Raw genomic sequence first — 20,443 nt, 5'->3', positions numbered from 1 at the left:
AAACCAAACAGCCAGGGACCCCGAAGGAAAAGAGTAGGCTGTTGTGAATTTCAAATAATAGAAACCTTTAGTCTTCTCTCCCTTTACACTGTTTTTTCATTACACACAGAATTAAAATAAATACAGTAAGAAAGACCCTGTCATGAAAATAAATATTTGAAGAAGCAGATCTGAGCAAAGCAAAAGGACGCTCGTTTTTACAGCTTTCATTCCTTAGACATGAGGCAATAATTTGAGCTATCTGGGAAGATTTTCTGAGTCTGGAAGGGCCCAATGGTGCAAGGAGCCAATTTTCCATTGATTTTAGTGGGAAACGAAGACCAATCTCCATGGGAAACTGCCCTTTTAGCACAGCTCTCGCAGTTTATTTTTACAGACCGAGTTGGCCGTTTGTCACAGAACATGAAAGCGGCACTGGGAAGGAAGGGGTGCCCGGCATGGCGGGTCCTGAGTGCGCCCCTTGCAGGGCCCAGCCTCTGGTGCTTCAGCAGCCCCACATCTCCTCCTCCGGGCTGGTACACTCACAACCCATGCCGCGGAAGGCCAAAGCATCCATCTGTGCACAGCTGCCCACCCATGGGCACACAGCTCCCCACCACATATTCTCTCATGCTCCGAAGCGAGGTGAACCTCGCATAAAAAAGCAGCAGGTGCTTTGAAGCCACTCCTGCATTCGCTCTACCTAATGTTCGGTGAAATATTTGCTATGCTCGTTCTTCCACAGCAGTGATTAGAGCCAGAGGCATGGAGATTAAGTGACTTCTCCCAGCCAACGAAGAGGGACGGTGCCGGTCCGAGGAATCAAATTTGGAAGCGCAGCCTCCAGCCACCCTCGCTAACAACTCCTTCCCCATCAAGGAGAAGCCATCTCCCTCTACCTACAGCAAACGCTTCCGAGGTTTGACAAACATAACCATTAACAGAAACTCCACTGAAGCTCATAAAAATTATTCTCTTATGAGAAAAAAAAAAATCCGTAAGAGATTTTCTGTGCATCATCTGCTGACACAAACCATTTCTGGGAGCATTCGTGAGATTAGAGCAGAAGCAGTAAATGCATTCTCAGCTTATTCGCTCCAGCTGATACCATCTGAATAGATGCCCAAAGGCATAGTCTTTCAAAGATAACACATCTTTTCCTCTAGTTTCAACAAAAAATGTCCACAGAACAAAGATAAATTACCCACTCCACTTGTAATCGACATTAACATAGATATGCAAGATCCAAAGACACATTTACGTCACCTAAAAATGGTGTTAAAATAATCATCAAAAACATCACCGAGTCTGGTAGAATGTCTAAAAAGTTCATTAGAAATCCTTTTTTTCCCCAGTAGACATATAATTATTTCCTTGGATTTTAAACATGCATTTCTTAAAATGTAAAATCTGTAAAATCATTATCTTTTAGCTCTTAATTACGAAAATATGCAAGAGAAGAAACATTTGATATATTTTTTTCCTTTCAAAATGCTATAATCATTATTACTATTATCATTTTATAATTAGAGGACATGTATGAACCATACATGAATTTCAAACTGCATTTAGGAGGCTAATTACAGGCATTTATTGTTGAAAGGGCTGGCTGCGGCGTGTGCTCGCAACAGAGAGAAATCCGCCTCGCTGCAGGGAGCCAGATCCTGCCTGTGCCCGACACAACAGCTCCGCGGGGGAGAACTCTGCCTTTCCTGGAGTGTTTTTACCGAGAGGGAGAAATAATTTGTAGCTACTTGTATGGTACCTGGAGATGAATTTAATAATCATAAAGACGAAACACCTCGAGCAGGACAAGCAGCAGCTGCTTAACAGCACTCGGCGAATGGCAGTGTAAGCACGGGACATGTCTCACCGTGCCCCGGGGGTCTGATGCCTCCGAGAAGGGGGCTGCCTGTGTGCTTCGCTCTCTCCTTTTGCAACCCCCTGCAAGCAAGGCTCTATTTTAAAACAAATTGCCAAGCCCCAGGGTAAAAGCCTGCTGACTTCTCTAGGCACTTTGGGTCCCACCAACATGGTGAGGTCGTACCACAGCCAGGCTGTGGTCCCCATGTGGTGACAGCCAAGCCCTACGTGTGTCTGCGCTGCACCCTCACCACACCTAAAAGAGTCTGCTGGGAGAATGGCAACAGCTTGCTGATGGCACAGAGCAGATAAATGAACGCGCACATTTTAGGGATCAGCCTAATTACTTTAGACAACATAAAATGGCAGCAAACCTGTGTTCTAAATAAATCCCTAACCCTGCTCAGATAACATTTTGCTAGGAACATTTGCTGAAGAACAGAGGGAGAAGGCAATGCAGCAAGGAGCACTGGAGTTGCCAACTTACTATCAACACTGAAGTTAGACAATTAGGAGGCTGGTAAAGTCAAACAGCTGAACATCTAACCTTTGTCGACTATCATTTACAGGGTTATGCATACAAGCATACAGCAGGTTTCTCCAGCTACAGAAGCGATGAGAGTTATTATGGCCCGATATAGAGCAGAAAGGAAAAAAAGCCTGGTACCTCTCCTTCTGAAGAAGCCAAGAGCAGTTAGTGACCTACTCCTAAGGAAAACTATGACCAAGCTGTATGGTTTTCACCGATGGACTTCAGAGGAGGCAACGAGCACAGAGCTGCTGGCTGGCTCCGCTCCTTCCCCTTGCTGACACCGTGCCTGTGAGCGCCCAGGAGAGCAGCGAGTGGCTTGGGGCAGGCTTTCAAGGTGCTTGTCCCTGAGCTGTTGTTTCAGGCTGACAGTGGGATGAGCTGGTGCTTCAGCATGCTGGGATCCTTCAGACCATGCAAAACTAACATCAGCTTCTGCTGGTAAAGGAATAATCCGTGAACATGAGGCTATCAAGAGTCAGAGGGCTCCCTTAGGCACCCTGACCAGTGAATCAAGTGGTTTCCTCATTCATTTTAGTTCTCTTTTGCAGAACAAATGGTTAAAGTAAGTACATGCCAGTTATTTCAGACATTCCCATGAAGTAGAGCCATCCTCTGCCATTGTCTTTGAAAAGTAAGATGAATGCTGCATTGTCGGCTCAAACTTCAAAAAGCTATTTGTAGGGTGTCATTTTTCATATCGCCTAGGCAGGATGTAATGAAAAACCGACACGTTATTGATGGTTTGGTTACCTGTCTGCCTTAACGAAATTGCACAGGTGCTTTATTTTGAGGAAAAAAAAAGTCTACACAATTAATGCAAAACAATGATAGGAAGCATCCTTTGAGGTTTTATTTTCTGCTGAGGTGTCACCAGTCTGCGTGTCCAAAAGCCACTGCTAGCAATTCATCTCTCAAGTAATCAGTATAAAAATATTATCATGGTTTGTACTCTGGCACCAGACTGGAAAAGATGTGCTGCCTGTCCTATTGCCATTTTGTTTCTGGCTGTTTAAAGCAATTAGTAACTAATTAGGAAGTTTGAGGCAACAAATAAAAAATGGGAATTTATACAGCTATTTAAACTCCAGACACACTGACAGAGTAAGAGAAAAGGCTCTCCTTTCTTGTCTGATTTCACAACTTTTCCTTCTCAAAACGGTATAGCATCGAAATAAACATGTTAAAATTTGTTATTAAAATAACACCTAGTCTGATGGCTCTGTAAAGGAACAGCCCTCGTGAGGACACTAACTCTTGAGAAAACCATGGCTAAGTTCTTTCCTTCTCACAAGAGAAAAGTCTCTGAACAGTTTTAAAGGACAGAAGCCAACAAAGCCATCTAGTCACACACAGCAAACGTCCCAGCTGCAATCCCCTGTCTGCTCCTCTCCACCTCCCACTGCCCTTTCCCAGTCTCACAAACCCTCATCTCCTCTTCAGAAGTCACTAGGGCACCAAGACTTTTAAAAGTGAGCTTACTCTTCTAGATCGTCTCTGACTAGAGATGATATGGTGGAGAGCAGCTATGAAATATCTGGAAAAATCTGGGCCTAAATTGCTTAAATTCTGAAGCACATAAGCACTTCTGTAAATGAACCTTGAGCGCCTTCTGGAAGCGTGGCTCTCTCCTGACCATTATCTGACAAGGTCCAAGTTTGCTGTGCACGCTTTACAGTTCTTAATGCTGCCGTAACTGAATTCAATGAGTAAATGTCATTATATGCTGCATGTCTGTGCTTTTATTGGTTTTCAACTAAAAAAAAAATATAAAATCCTCCTGCTTTAAGCAGTATGGCTTTGTGTGTGCAAGAGTGTGCTCATACATCACAAAGCTTGTCAAGACTGCAAGATAATGGGACCAACTGGGAAAATTTCCATGAAGACAGCGAGCGTGCCTAGAGTATCTAGGTCAGATCCTTCTCTAACAAAATGCACTATGAGGGTCCCTTTATACAGAAACTTGTTTAATTAAGATAACAGATGTTGCTATTATATGAGTCCTAGTGAGTGCCTGTTTAATTGGACACTTTCATATTCTTTGCTACCAGCACAGAACATCATTTGTTTTTTATGAATTTCTTTCCTTACAATTGAACCATACAAACAATGCACTGTATATTCATAGAAAAGAAACAGCTCTAATGATATAAGGGCTCTACATGAACAAGAACGGGAGAAGACTAATTTGTTTGGGGACTTAAAAGTACAATTATTTTTCTGTCCTGGACTGAGTATATGTCTGGTACCACAGTAAATGTGACTTCCAATATCTTTAGGAGAACATTACGAATGAAAACCATTGTGTACATATTTTAAACATTCATTATTTCAAGGGAAAACACATTAGATTTTGACATGCAAGTTCTTACCAAGTGCATGAGATAGCTGACAACAGAACAGGGAGGCACTGGCAGCTGTGTGATTGAGCAGGAAACTTATAAATTTCTCCTTGAAATTCTTTCACCTGAATTTCTCCTTGAATTTCAGAACTCTAAACCAGGTTATGGATTCAGCCTTGTGCTCAGACTGTCCATGCCAAACCTGCTGCAGGCCAAGTGCTGGTGTCTCAGGAGGCCTCAGGACACTAACCCCAACCACATGTAATGTACAGCTGGACCCAGAGGGCACTGCCAGCCCTGCTCACCTCTTTGCAGCGATGTCGCAAAGCATTACAGAACATGACTTCACCAACATAGGACCACTCCTAGTGCTGATACCACACATTAAACCAGACTACATGCTTCACTCCACCGCTGCACCACAGCCTGGCTAACACAGCGGCAGGATGGCCAGGCAGCAGTGCTAACAAACCCCAAGACTGGCAGAAAAGCAGGTAAATAAAAGATATCTTGGATTTCCTGCACACAGCCTACACTGCCTGGAGCTGGGAACCAACACAGGATGAGAGACAGGGAAGACTCACGAAGAAAATCACACCAATCCTGCAGTACAAACCAGCGTCTAAGTATCCCTTCCAACTCCACTCCAAGTAAATTATTCCATGCCAATACCAAAATACATCAATTTGACCAATTCCCTTAAAAATTTTCTTAAGGTACTCTAACAAAAGGACCTTTGGTAGGAAGTTACTAAGAGACAGTTCAATCCGTGCAGTTGAGTGTATAAAAGCCCTGGGGTGTCACTGCAGAACATGCTGTCAGCATCAGCCTTAACACTAAGCCCCCGTGGGCTCAGCCCTTGGATGGTGTGTGCCTACGTGGAAGAACCTGTAAGTCTGCTGGTAGCAACGTTCTTCTTTTGGTGGCTATGGAAAACAATATGAAAATTAAGGGAGATTTAATTGTTTCAAAATTAAGGTTGAATTAACCATTTTATATTATTTAATTATCACTTCCTGATATATAGTTCAAGGCGAATTACAGTTCCGTTTCAGGATGTTCCTCTAACAGTTTGGAGTGTGGGAGCAGCTGTGACAGAGTTTTATTTTAATTTCAGCTGGCAGAACTCTGCGTAGCTCTAGGATTTTCCTCTAATCATGCACAGCTCGATTCTCCCTCTAGTACCCAGGAAATCTGAATGAAGGTGTCAGGGACGACAGTGACTTGTGATTTCCACCAGTGAGGACGAACTGCTTGTGCTTACAGCTAGCGCAGTTCTCTGTGGGAGCCACGCTGTAATTATGAACAAATTGAAAGCTTTCTATGATAAGATCACCTGAAAATAAAGGTTCTAAAACACAAGTCTTAGTAATAAATTTATGTAACATTGTGGCATTAGGTGTAATTGAATTATTATGAGAGGATTAAGAAAATCCTGCAAGAACAATCTGAGTGCCGTGACTTCCCCTCCCACTCCTGCCAAGGAACAGCATACACAGTGTCATGCTAGGAAATAATTGTCACAAATGGGAAATTCTGGGCTCTGTAAGATGCTTGATCTGCAACTGGCATTCAGGAGTTTAAAGGAAAGACTCCCCATTAAGGACTTGCTTTCATTCACACCAGTGTTATGCAGGGGTCATCAATTAATGGAAGTTTTTCCAGACTTGTGGGTAGCTGTGGATATCTGTTTTATCTTGGTAAATCTCAGGTGAAATTACCCCTCCACCGCTGTAACTCCCACTGACATCTAGGAATGATTCATTTGGTTTCTGAGACAGCTTCTGTGTGAAACATGGACTCGGTTTGAATCGTTGTCTTTCACACGGTGTAATAACTGCAGAAGACCATGTCTCTGAGTATAATGTTTGTCTGATTCCTATCCACTGTGTATACAATGCCATTGATGACTATGTATTTTATATCCAAAAACTCACTTGACATTGATTGTCGAATTTCACAAAATTAGAGGGATAAAGACATAAGATAAGAAGAAGATCAAATTGCCACTGAGAATTAAGTAGAAACCATACTTTCTGGCTTCTGTAGTCTGTGCCCTCATTCCTCTCTCTATTTTTTTTTTTGTGCCTGGATTGAATGCCAGTCCTCCTCGGGCAGCTGGGCAGTAACACCCTCCAGCTTGATCTCAGAGGGATAAGTCCAGCACCCCTCCTGAGTCACACTGATGTAGGTGGCACATGACTCAAACAGAACCTGTACAATAGGAATCCAGCTCTCCAGAACATCTCTTCTCCTACTGTTGAGACAGAATAAAGGGATTGGAGGATAAACACATCTGGAAATATAAGAGAACCAAATTGTATGTGAAAAACATTCTGAAACCTCAGCACAGATCTTTCTGTCTGATCGAACAGTCTGAAGTGACCCCAAAGATGTAACACAGTTTCGCAATAACCAAGGACCCTAATTCCACCTTGAGCTCCCAATTCTTGTTGGGAGGTGTTGTTCAGTTCCACATCCTATCCCAGGGGTGTGGAAGTGGAAGTTACATTGGCAGGGACTGGACTCACCTGCTCCTGCTCTACCAACAGCCACAGCTGCCCTGCAAGGCTGGTTTGTATGGAGTGGCATTAAGAGGACTGACGACCTTCCCCACAGAGCATTACAGCTATTTTGCCTGGAAATGTGAAGGGAACATAAGGGAGCACCAGGGACAGAAAATGAACTCTTCCATATAGAAATAGTCCTTGTTTCTGAAGCAGAATTTGCAATGTATCTGTATCTGTGCTATAGCAGATTCTATATAAAATTTACCTTCTGGAGTCAAGCTACTAACGTTATTTTGACTCAGTCAGGCCTCCAAGGCAGGATTTCCATTATTATGGAGATGAACTACCTTTAATGACTGCAATAATATAATTGTACCTCAGGGCAGAATTTCTAATAACACGATCGCACAGTTCTCAAACACTGGTAAGAGATATCTTCAGGGCAGGTTATTCGTTAGGGGTGCAGTACACACTAGTAGTTCAGCCTCTAGAGAAGAATATGAAACCTAAAGCAATAAAGCTCTTTTTTTCCATGGTAATCTCTGCCGTCTGGGCAAGCATTGATCAACACACTTAGTTTTGCCTCCTGGACAGCTGTAGCCTCCAGAGCAGGAGTCCTGGCAGCCCAATCTGATGCATGCTATTTCCATCTCCAGAAAGTTGTCCCTAACATTACACTCCATCTGAAAAGTCACAAGAGCCCCAGGACAAATGCCTGAATGATTGTCACCGTCACAGTCAGGCTGTACATAAGAATTCAAAGCAAGGACATACGCATTAACGTTACTTTTAACTCCACCTGGAGTTGGAAGGACCATCTATGTTGATTAACCTTCACACAATCAAGTTCAGTTTGGAGAAGGCTCCAGATGTTCATGTGCCTCTCTGAAACTCAAAGGACTCTAATGCCAGTTAAGCTGGAGATTTCATTTGTTTCTCCCACACCTGTCGCAAAGTTCTTTTTTCTGCCCTAGATGAAGAGATTTCAGCAGCAGATTTTCTTGGCATCTTTCTTACCATATCTCAACAGATTATTTCAACAGCCAGGAAAGTTCTTGTTTGAAGCCCACATGTAAGTGTGGGTGTAGGGATGTACTAGGACTGGACTTCAGTCAATGCTGCTGTCCACCAGGGAGGCAGGGAGAAGATAATGTTTCAGCAAAAAAGAAACCAGAAATTTAACCAGCAAGGTTAAGCAGATGACCAGCCACTTGGCCTCTCCTACCCCCATGAAGTCAGACAGCACTGATGAACAATGCCGTGATCACAGAAGACAATATAAATCCTTAATTGCACATTTCACACAGTCTCCAGTCACAGATTGCAGGGATGGCATGGTTAATAGAGGCAATGATGAGGATTCAACACCCTTGTCCCCATGGGAGACACAAACAACTGCGCATAAGAACTAAATAGGTCCAAGCGCCAAGCCAACGGAGCAGTGTTCATTAAGACATTTTGCCAGATAGGTCCTGCTGGAAGCTCTGTCTGGCAGAAAAACCCCAGGGCTGAAGTAGCAGAAAATTTCACACCTGCTTGGGCACATTTCACGTCTGATTTCCCATCCAGGACTCAGTGCCCAAGTGGGAGGCTCCCGGCTGGGCGAGGTGCGCTGGCAGGCGTGGGACGAGGAGCATGGCATTTCTACAGTCTGCATTGAGTACAGCTCTCAACTACCTTTTTTTTTTTTTTCCCTCCCCAACTGCTGCACCAGAAAAATAGACATATTTTTTTCTCATACGAGACAATCTAATGATGTTTTTCATCACATCTTAGCAGGTTTTTATGACTACACCTGCCTTGGGTGAAGCTGGGTCAGATGATCATGGTAGGTGCACCCAGGGAATTGCTCCTTAAAATACTTGCGTGGAGGTGTGTACGCTTCAGGGTGTGCTCTGGTGTGAATTCCACCACGGTGTGACTTCAGGTGATAAAGTTTTAGTGGGGGGGAGCTAGCAGGTAACTGAGAAAAGGGAACACTGTTTTCACAAAGCTTTGAATAAACCTGCTGTTTTTTGAGGTGTCTCTCTTCCTCTGAACCTTGGCTGAAACATCAGTAGCCCATTGTAATAGCCAATTCAGAAGTTATCTGTGATGACAGGCACAGGCAAACTGAACCACCACCTAGCTGTAAGGTACAAGTGAACAAGCCCCTTCCCTTGGAAAGCTGGGATCCAGCATCCTCTGCTGTATTACAGCAGCTGACTTTTAGGAAAGTTTCCAGAAGAAAGAGTAGCGCTAGAAAAAACTCACTTTGCTGTCAGCATTACATAGCAGTGACAAAGCAAGAAACACAGTTGCTCTCACTTCTTTCCTTTCTTAATCCCTGACTCACATAAACCCCTGCTTCCTCTCCCACTCGCTATATTTAAATGAGGAGATGACACCACAGCATGCCTAGGAGAGCAGCTTCAGAGAAAACAGCAAATGTTAGCTGTGAACTTTGCCAGCAGCCTCCAGCATTTAGTATCTCCCGCCCTTCCCACAATCTTCACCAGAAGAACAAGCTACTTCAGTTTTAAAAACCAATATATATTGATATGCTATAGCGTCAGCCTTGCCCAGCTCTGTGCCCTGGCTGCTAACGGAAGCTCTGCACACCTCATCACCCAACTCCTTTTATCCTAAGAGATGAAGTCAAGTGGTTCATAGGCAATTGCATCCTAAATACCAGATATCAGGTGGCAAGTAAGTCAGAAATATGTTGTGCCTTATTTTACTTATCTGGCTAAAAATGTATTACAGCTTTTCACACACTCATACAAATCATCTCGATATATATTTTAATGTCCTTTATAGGCAGGTTGGCTGGAGCAAGACTAGACTTTGTGAGACAAAACAAACAAACAAACCAAACCAACCAGCCAAAAAACCAACAGCTCTATCCAACAGGTTTAAACTTCTAAAAATAGCAATTTCCTATAATTTCTGGCTCTTTTGTCTGTACTCACAGGTCATGATTTTTCCCACCAATCCATTGCAATAGAAGAGGTATATCGCACTTTGAGGTGTCCTACACTACTCTACAGGTCCCTTTCTCAGATGCTGCGTAAGCGGAACAGGTAACACGACCCAGAGTCAACAACTGCTACAAGCACAGAAGCAATGCGTGTGGATTTAAAAAGTAGGCTCTTATTCCTAATAACTTTTTCCTGTGAACTTTAAAAAAAAAAAAAAAAAAAAAAAAAAAAAAAAAAAAAAAACAGCCAGTCTGAAAAAGCCATCTCCAAGTTAGGCATTATGACTGCCAAATTAATTACTGACCCCGAATAACTCCTGTTTGCAGGACATTGAGTAATTTACCAGGAGAGTGTAATTTGCCGTGGAGGGTTTCAGGGATATACTGCTGGGGATTTTTTTTGAAAAACAATGGCTATTTAGAGCAATCCAGAGGCAAAATATTTGCTTTTTAGAATGTATCTTTATCAGCTTCTTGGCAGTGATGCTTTAATAGTACACAGAGACTGGGATGAACACAATGGGAATAGAAATATTGGCCCAAGCTCCTTGAGGTTGAACACTGGCTGTTTTCACATTTATTTGCAACTCAATTTTGGGAAGCTATTAATGACAAATTTAGCTTTCATTGCTGAAAGCCCCTGGGTTGGAGCAAGCTAATGAAATAAATGGTTACTTTAAAACATTACCTCTCATTTTCTCTTAGGATGTCTTTTCCTTTCTTCCAAGAATAAGTAGGTCTGGGGGAAGCTTTTGGCTTACACTCAATGATTACTTCACCACCCACTTTCACAAGAGTTAACTTTTTCAAGAGAGTTTTGGAAAAATCTGGACCGACAGCTGAAAGAAAAAAAAAAAACAGATCAGAATTACCTCTGGAAAAGGTAGTCGGACACGTTAGAATGTTCCAGGGTTTCTTCTCACCTGTAATTGCTGAATGATCTGCCTTAAAATTTTATTTTTAATACTTTATATTCACAGTTGTTGCCAGAAGAGGGTCTTTTATTTTGATGCTATGAAGCTGAGAGACCTTGACACAGCCAGGTCTTGAACCAAGCAAAACAAGGCAAGACTTCAGTAGTCATCAGGGCACAGGGTACTCTCCAATCATCTGTCTTAGTTTCTCCAGGGCACAAACTTCTATTTTGTGAAAAACAGTCAAATGTTCATTGAGGCAAACACCAAAGCCCTGCAGACAGTCTGCAACCTGACTGCAAGGCAGGCCCGGCATGGAGGAGATTGTTTGGCTTCTGATGCCTGCCTCAAAGGATTTTTAATGATTTATTTGATGAGACCAAATGACAGGCAGAGCTCGGAGGAAGCTGCCTCTAGGAAGACCAGAAGGTTTATTTATATCAAATAGGAAAATTATTTTTTTCAGTACAGAAAGCTCAAAGCAAATAGGTGAGGCAGCTTAAGGGTTTTATGAACTGCTCTTGACCTGCTCACTTCGTCTTTGCTCACAGGAGTTTGCTCTCAGACAGCCCAGTGGCAGCAAACTCTGCCCAGTCCCTCCTGGTCCCCACAAATTCTCTCCATCCCTGTGCCTTCTGCCATGTCGTCATATCCCCAAGCTTGCAGCTGTTTGCTCATCTTTCTTTCTTGCTGCACCCTGCAAGGTGAGAGTTTAGATCACTGTGCATTGCAACTGCTTGATGCTCCAGAAAATGATCTAAAGCTCACCTGAATCAGCTGGGAGACAAAAACCTGCAGTGTGATACAGAAAGCAAATTCATTTTTCCTACAGCATCTTGCCTGCCTCCATTCTTTTGAATATCATTCCTGCTGCAAAAGAGTTGAATGTAAAAAATAATCCTACGTTGATAACACGATGGGCTTTATGATCTCATAGATCTCTTCTACCTTCCACTTTTATGAAACAGAGTTCACAAATCTCTGAGCTGTCCTGCCTGCTATGTCTAATCATAGAGAGCTGATTCATTTTAGCATAAGGGAAAACATATATGTTATTAAAGACTGTAAGAGCCACCCAAAAAACAACACCTTATATATTAAACATTTCAAAATTAAGGCAGCATCCTGAGGATACCAATGCACTCAGAACCAGATGAAGCTTAGCTATAACATATCATAATTAATGCGTTATTATTTTTTGGAAAATTTTTCAGATGACTGTCCAAAATTTATTGGCAAAATAGATTTTTGAATAATCTTGTTATTTCCATCTCTGTAAGGATCAGCTTAGACTTTTTTTTTTCAAGTAACTTTCTACTTACCTGCGATCCTGCCTGCGACAGAGGAGTTACACGACGTGGGTTTTATTCTATGATGGCTGACAAACAAAGTAGTTATCGAGGGATCAAAACTACTGAAACTTAGGGGTAGGAGGAAAATCTAGTCTGATTCTTATGCAAGGTATTCAGCCCTCAGCCACAGACTGAGTCATCCCTACGAAACACCATATCACTAGGAGTTGCAACAGACTTGTTCAGGTGGTGGTACCTTGTGAAACAGCTTCTTGTACTTGTCTATGGGTTTTGTGAAATAGGTCAGTTAGCTGAAAATAAAGAGTTGCTGGTATGAAGACAAAAAAAAAAAAAAAAGTCTGTTCTGCAGGTACACACGCTTATGGATGAGACAGGGATGTAAAATGTTGCATCTGAAATTTAGAAACTCTGGGCTCTGTTCTCAGCACTTCCATAGCCTCTCTGTGCCACTTGAGGGGTAATGCATTTAATGGCTACACACCTTGTTTGTAAAATGAGGATTTCAATTTCATTTTTTTTTCCTCACTCTAGGCCTCTCTCCCCATTTTTTTCAAACATTTAGCCTGAAAACTCTTCCAGGCAGTGATTGCATTTTACTATATGCTTTTACAATGCCCAGCACAACAGGATTCTGGTTCTAGCTGAAGACTCCAGGCAATATAATTGGCAACAATAATAGAGAAGAATCACTCTGAGAAAAGCTCTGTCTGTAATTTTCCATTTCTCTTTTTCACTTAATTTTGCTATAAGCCTCACTTGCTATTAGTGGTGTTTAATCATTTCAAGTGCTTAACTTCAGGACCTGTTAAAAAAAACCATTTTTATACTCAGAAAGATCTGTTTAAAAGCTAACATTTCTCAGTGAGAGCTCAGAGTATTGACTTCCTTTGAAAACCCTTGTGAAAAGGAAAACATACTGTTTTTCTTTAAAAATGCCAGATTAAATCACCGATCCATAGAAATTAATGTGCAGTACACCATTCTGGTACTTCTCATGTGACACACAGAAGCAAGATTGTGTAATCCAGATGAGAAGTCGGCCAAGTACAATTTATCTGGCAGGTTTTTAAGAGCAGGCTCTCCAAAGTCTTTGCTCTTGGTGCCAACATGGGGTCTACATGGGGATGTCCCTCTTACCTCTAAAGCTTGGTGAGGGTAGAAATCACGTTCATTATAAATACCCTGTATTCTCCGTTTTCAGTCACATTTCTCTGTGTGGTGGCTCAGTCTGCATTGAGTGTGCAGACAATGCTGTCTTGTTATTGCATGCCTGGTCTTCAACCTGCAGTCCAAAAATGTCAGTGACCACGTTCTCAGGACCAGCATCAACGCCATCGCCGGCTCCGAGAGGCCACTGGGTACTCGGGGCTGCTGGGCCCCAGCAGGGCTGGAGGCACCCACTAACAGTCCGCACCTTCGGAAATCTGCCTTCCTGACAAAGGCTCACGTCTCCAGGGGTTTTGAATAGACAGGGAAAGCATCAGGGGGCTTATTTGAACTTCTTTCATGCAGAAACACGCCCAATATATCTTAGTGCTGTGAAGTCTGATTTATTGAACATTATTGTACTTTTTTTGAACAGCAATAATGACAATCTTTCAAATGATTTTTTTTTTCTATCCAGGCATGTATCGCTGCTGATAAAAATGACCGATATTGAAAATGCCATAATCAGAAAAGACCTCATGCTTTGTTCTTCAGGATAAAGCAGGGAATTATGCTATTGAACACACACTTTGAAAACAACTAAAGCACTATTTCTGAATTGCAAATTCTATTTGACTCTTCAAAACTACATACATATTTTGACTTATTGGTTCCTAGGCCTATCACTCACACATGAACTTTCAGAGCAACATTTGGGGGTGAGGTGCAGACCTGCAGGACAGCTGAAGTCAGGAGGGGCCTTGAAGGTGGTCCAGCCCCAGCTCCTCCCAGCAGAGCCAGCCTGAGCAGGTTGCCCAGTGCCGTGTCCAGTTGGGTGCTGAATATTTCCAAAGATGGAAGTGACACAACCTTTCTGGGCAACCTGTTCCAGCTTTTGAAGCAGTAAAAAACAGATTTTATGTTCAAATGGTATTTTCTGTGTTTCAGTTCATGCCCATTGCTCTTATCTGGGCATTGGGCATCACTGAGCTCAGCCTGTTTCTGTAATCCTACTGCCTCCTTACACATCAGTAACACCCCCAGAGCTGTCTCCAATAGTTCCCATTAGGTTTTGTTGAGGAAAGCAGGGGAAACAGCTTGTTAATTCAGTACAGAGTGTGAGTCTGGAGACTTGAATTCTGTTCTCATTCAGAGACACATCTTCTGGATTTCACTTTAAGCCTGACACTGATTTAAGCCTGAACCCACTGGAGGAGCTGAGGACTCTCAGTTCACAGGAGCTTCTCCTGATACTAACAGAGAAAACTAGAGTAGAGGGACACAAAACAGGTGGGGCAGGAGTTATTTTTCTTGGTGAGGGTTTGGGACTGAAGCATCGTGATTGCCGTTTGGATGGCGAATGGTCTATTCGGACAGAAGGGTTTTCAACATCTCCTCAGGACAGTCCGTCTCTGCAGCCCACGAGCAGGCAGCTACTGTCCAGTGTGCTTTGAACTGGGGCAATACGTGGGTGTCTCCACAACATGTTTCTAACAGCAAGAGGTGAGTGAGCTTGCCAGCTCTCTGTGCTCAGTTACCTGGATGAATACGAGAATACGGGATCATGTAAAGAAATCTGTTCTCTATATATCCGCTTTCTCAAGTTTTCATTTTATGCTCTATTTAAAAACAACAACTTGACAGAAATCCTCAGCAGCACTTCTGCTTCAGACACCGAAACTTGGCAGAACCAGTTTGGGTTAAAGCTGTGCCAATTTTGGAAGGTTTGTAGCACTCAGGAAAGTAAACTTACCTATGACACTCAGTTCTGCACTGGCAAAAATGATGCCATGTCTGTTTTCTGCTACACACTGATACATCCCGGCATCCGACAGGCTGACGTTCGCTATTGTCAGTGAGCCCTGCTCTATCTGAACTCTGCCCTGTAAGAAACAGTGAAACAAAGAAATGAGTAAGGAGATCCTTCCTTGGAACATAACCCCAGCAGGAGTTGTGCCATACTGTGTGTCCAGGTAGAGAAAAAAAGGTAGGGGCAACAGGAAAAAATTGCATGCTCCAATCTATTTGTCTGCCAACTAAATTCTTGTCAGGTTACATACTAAGTGGAAAAAAAACAATACAGTAGTTGGTAAATGTAATTTAAATTGGAGGACTTTCCCTTGACTTCTCATTGATTTAATACCCAAACCATTTAGATTAATCTCCCTTTCAAGTAAGTAAACTTGAATAAAAAATTGCACTTTTGTTCCATGGTGGCATATCAGAGCCAACCTCATTCTTTAAAGCAATGGCATTACAGGTATATAGGGCAACAAAGGTCTGGAAGACTGGTTGCCATCTTAGCTGGTACAATGGGAAATATTCAAAATCCTCTGCATTTTTTTGAAAAGAATATAGATGTTAATAATTTAACGATCCTTTTTTTTGTATCAGCCACTAACGTGATTTAAGTACAAGACCATCTGCTAGTGACCAGCATGAAGCAAGTAAAATTAGTGTGTGGAACAAAAGACCACAGTATTATTTGTCAGCCTAAGGATATGGAGCTCACGTTATCAATTTTAATAAGTAAAGCAAAGTGTTCCCTCCCTTCCCAGGAGTTTCACTATTAAAAAAAAATAGTAATATAAAGAGCTATTGGCCTTCTACTTGGCCGTAGGGTGGAAATTTAATGTTTGTGCAATCTTTGTCAGGGTTTGATCAAATCTGGGCAGCCATGTTCTTTCACAGTAAGTGAAGGGGAAAAATGCAGTTTAGTGTGAAATTAGTGCTTTGGTAATTTGTTTAGTTTGCCGTTATAATTGAGGCAATTGCAGGACTGAGCAATTCCCCTTGGTGGTTAGAGGATGCTCTTGCTCTGCTCCTATGGATCACCCATCTAGGCAGTTCTTCGTGTCCCTGGCAGAAGGGCAGGAGGAATGGGAATGCTGCTAGAGACCAGCAGAAATGGTTTCGGTAGCAGCTAAGGTTTCAGTAGCATCTGAAGTTCACCTCAAAACCATAAACTGAAAAAATGAATCCATGTCCATCCATAGCCCCACTCGGCCCTTCCCACTTTCTCACATGCACATTTCCGCTCTTAGATTTGCACTGTGGATCCTTCATTTCAAGGAGGAGCTTTAAACCCACAGCTATCGGACACCCTATGTATCATTAACAACAGCTCTCTTGAAGCCAACATCTGCCTATGAGAAAGGATGGGGCATCTCCCTCTACTCCAGCCCAGGACCTCAGTGCCATAGAGAAGCACCCACCAGGTATGACAAGGAATTGCCTACAGAGCATGGGGATTTCAGAACACTGCCATCACTTCCATTTCTATTCCAAAAGTAATAAAATATGCAGAATGAGAAAGCCACTCCAGCAGCACCTACCTGGGGCAGCAGTGGCTCCCCGTCCTTCAGCCAGCGGTACGAGGGCTTCGGCCTCCCGCTCGCACGGCATTCCCAGAAAACACTTTCCTCAATGGCTGCATGTGCATCGCTGATTTTCTGAATCCAGTTGGGCTGAGCTGCAATGCGGAAGGAATGAATAAAGCCTCATGTCTGTGAACGACAGCATGCTCTTCAGGATGCAAGCGACCACACATTTCTTTATCATCACATTTAAGGGCTGGATTTAAAAACATGCTTACTAACCATGAAGATCCATTTTACTTTGTTTTCCTGAGTTCAGTTCTAATTCCTGAAGGTAGCATGTTCAAGATCAGAACCCGCTCTCCTAACTTTTATTTTTAATAAAAACATTTAATGAAAAAGAGCAGCTTCAGAAACATAGATCATCATTATCATCACCATATCAAAACAAAGCAATGGTTCACATGCTGCCCCAGTGGAATAGATGGCATTGTTGGACCACTGAGCCTTCAAAAAGAGACATTTAGTATTCAACTGAAGAAAAAAAAGTAATTTAGAGCTATCTCCGCACTAAAATTAAGATTATACATGGAACTTTTCAGTTCCATGATTCACTGATTGAGGTACAAATAATATATTCTCAGACATTTTTTTAGACTTGGGTGAGATCCATGGAATACTGTCCTATGAAGATCTTCCATGTGTATGAAAAACTGTTTGGAGTCGATAATTATATTGATGACATTGAAGAAACCTAGTAACTCCAAAAGCAGATATTGGAGATAAATTTTAGAATTTGGTGACAAATGGTGCTGGTAGTTTTCAGACACTTATGCAATTATATTTTAAGCTATGTTTTACATATTATTATCGGAGTTTGTTGTCGTTTGTTTGTTTTTAACATATAGATTAAGTTTAGCCAGACCCTACATGCAGATCAAAATTGCCACTTGTTTTTTGGAGACCATGCAAACCCTTTTTCTTATGTTATCTTCACAAACCTCATCAGTCTAGATTTATCCACAATACTTTTCAGAAAATCCCATAGAAAAAAAAAGAGGGAAATAAAAAAAATAGTGAGTTCAGTTTTTTTAGTGGTCATTTACCCTATTTTGAAGTAAGAAAATCTGAGAGACTTAGTAGGAAGATATAACCAGCAGAGGTCTCCAAGAACCTGGTTAATCCCCTTTCACATGTAATCAGATAAAAAAAAATAAAGATTACTCCAAGAGAAAAAAAAATAATAAAAATTATATCTCCTTTAGATAGAAACAGGGACCAGAAAAAAGATCTGAAAGGATAAATTAAAAAAACGTTATATGAAAATGCTAAGTTGAACTTAAAGTTGGTATGACTATAGCTAAACTATTGGCATGTCTACCATTATGAGATGCTGCATATACACTCTCAGAGAGCTCAGTGCCTTTTAAAACTCTGTTCAGACTGCGACAGATGTGTGCCTAATCCCACATCCACCTCATTGCATGCTTCCCTTCTCACTGTGTCTGTAAACAACAAAGCACAGAAGAAAGCGGAAGAACATTGCACAGAATCTTAAATATGCCACAAGAAATATTCCAAGGGACTTGTAAGAAAAGCAGAAAGTCAAACTGAACATAATGACAATGCCGGAGCAAGAGAAGGAGCTGAAAAGGAGAGGTGAGTGGTGCTTGCTTCTCTGACTGCCCCTTCTGCCCTGTAGTATGTTAAGCTTGTTTATTAACTGTATCTGAAGACATATGAAAAGGAAAGGCTTTAAATGTATGAAGACGAAAGTCAGCTCTGTCTTTTGGAGTAAGAACTTGAACAATTCCATTGAGCCGAGACACCCTGTGCAACTCCGCAGGTTCACTGGCTCAAGGACATTTGCCAATTACTCATGAGTCTCCATATTTACCATTCTAATAGCATCTAACTCATGGTTTTGAAAAGAGTCTTATGATATCGTAAAAAGAGCTCTGCAAAACCACACAGATCCATTTGCCTTTCTGCAGTACTGTTTTACTGATTTCCCTCAAGAAAACAAAAAAAGCAGACAAAACAACTGAAAGGAACCTGCAAAGTTATAAAACGCATAAAAGGCACAGTGGGCTCTACAGCATATAAATGTAAGCTATGTAAAAAGAAAGAAAACAGAAAAACCCTCGTGTGAGGAGCAAAGCGGACTCAATATTTAGCCTTATTTCAATTCAATACTTATCCTCATTGCAGGCACTCAGGCTCCCTGACTAAGGCAAGTTCTTACTCAGCCCAGTGAAAGACTCATACCCATCCAGTCCTTCATTTACAGAGTGCACGTTACAAGTGTGAAATCCTACCCTACGGAACTGTGTGGAGATTTAGACCCGTGGTGCTGGAAGTGCCGGGAGCCTGTGGGCAGCCCGTTCGCTGCAATGCATGTGTGGCACCCGTGAGCCATGGGCTCACACCACGGCTCATCCTTTCCAGTTATTTAACCTGGTTAAACTTTCCATCCTACAGCTATTTATGCTGCAGGTGACTACGGAACAAACATATTAGGTCAAAAAAAAAAAAAAAAAAAGCTCAGAGAAAACTGGAGGAGCCCTTTGTTTCCCAGGAACTTAGTTCTCTGCTGCTCTTTGGGAGACATTTCTAATTAGGTCAACCTCTCCTTTGAACAGCTCATTTCAGAGAATACCAGGCACGCTCTTGACTTAATCTTGAGTAATACACAAGGGTTGGTCCATGGAGCGAATATGTTTGAGTCACCAAATGAGAGTTGCCATATAATGAAATTTGACAGCCTCCCATTGGGGATGATACCAAGACACGGTAATGTGCCACAAGATTTCACACACGATAATTAAAATAATTCAAATAAGGGTATAAAATCAGCTCTATGCTACATTTTCTGGTATAGCTTCATTGTTCAGGATAACTTTTTTTTTTTTTTTTTTTTTTTTTTAATTTAATGACTGGTAGTAGCGTTCTTGAAAAAGTCTTTCATTTCGTTTCTGTGGTGCTGAGCAAAGACAAATTCTTCCATATGATGGGACTGGAAATATTATGGCCATATTAGGGGTACAGGCTTTGGTTGAAAAGATCCTGGAGGAAAAATCTGGTACTAAAGAAAAAAAATTACACATAAGTTGATAAGAATTCTTCTGAGTTGTAAAGAAAAATTATATAATATATAAAGCGGAAGAAAAAGCTTAAAATATAAGCATGACACTTGCACAATGATAGTTTTAAAGAAAAATATCCCCCTCCTAAGTGATGACAGCTGCCTGGAATGGGTCTCAGGTGGACAAAAGCACGATGATAAGTATGGGTCAAAAAAAACAAAACCACAAAAACCACCAACCTTTTTTACTTAGCCTTCACAAACAAAGTGGGGCATTTTAAACCAGGTGATTACAGAATAATGCCCAAGTATACTCTTGCTTCTTCAAGAGAAAAGAATCTAGAGTGAGTCTGTTCCCTATAACAAACTGAGAGGCAAAAGTAGGCACTGGGAATCTGGACTAGAAATCACGTCCTGAAATACATTTGAAAATGAAATGACACAGCCGATGATGACGCTTCATATCAGAAATAAGGAACAAAACCA

The 20,443-nt window shown here is 41.8% G+C and overlaps 1 protein-coding gene across 7 annotated transcripts in view; it reads right to left on the bottom strand.

Moving 5' to 3' along the window:
- Positions 1 to 20,443, bottom strand: part of CNTN4 (contactin 4) — a 301,419-nt gene that overhangs the window by 44,486 nt on the left and 236,490 nt on the right. For all 7 annotated transcript variants that reach the window (XM_040568777.1, XM_040568783.1, XM_040568784.1 and 4 more), the window contains 3 exons: positions 16,891 to 17,027; positions 15,309 to 15,438; positions 10,871 to 11,021 (listed from right to left, as the gene is read on the bottom strand). In XM_040568777.1, the coding sequence (XP_040424711.1) occupies positions 10,871 to 11,021; positions 15,309 to 15,438; positions 16,891 to 17,027 (418 nt within the window). The remainder of the gene's footprint in view (positions 1 to 10,870; positions 11,022 to 15,308; positions 15,439 to 16,890; positions 17,028 to 20,443) is intronic.

Source organism: Cygnus olor, chromosome 10 (genome assembly GCF_009769625.2).
Source record: "Cygnus olor isolate bCygOlo1 chromosome 10, bCygOlo1.pri.v2, whole genome shotgun sequence".
Lineage (NCBI taxonomy): Eukaryota > Metazoa > Chordata > Aves > Anseriformes > Anatidae > Cygnus > Cygnus olor.
This window is presented reverse-complemented; position numbering and strand designations above follow the sequence as displayed.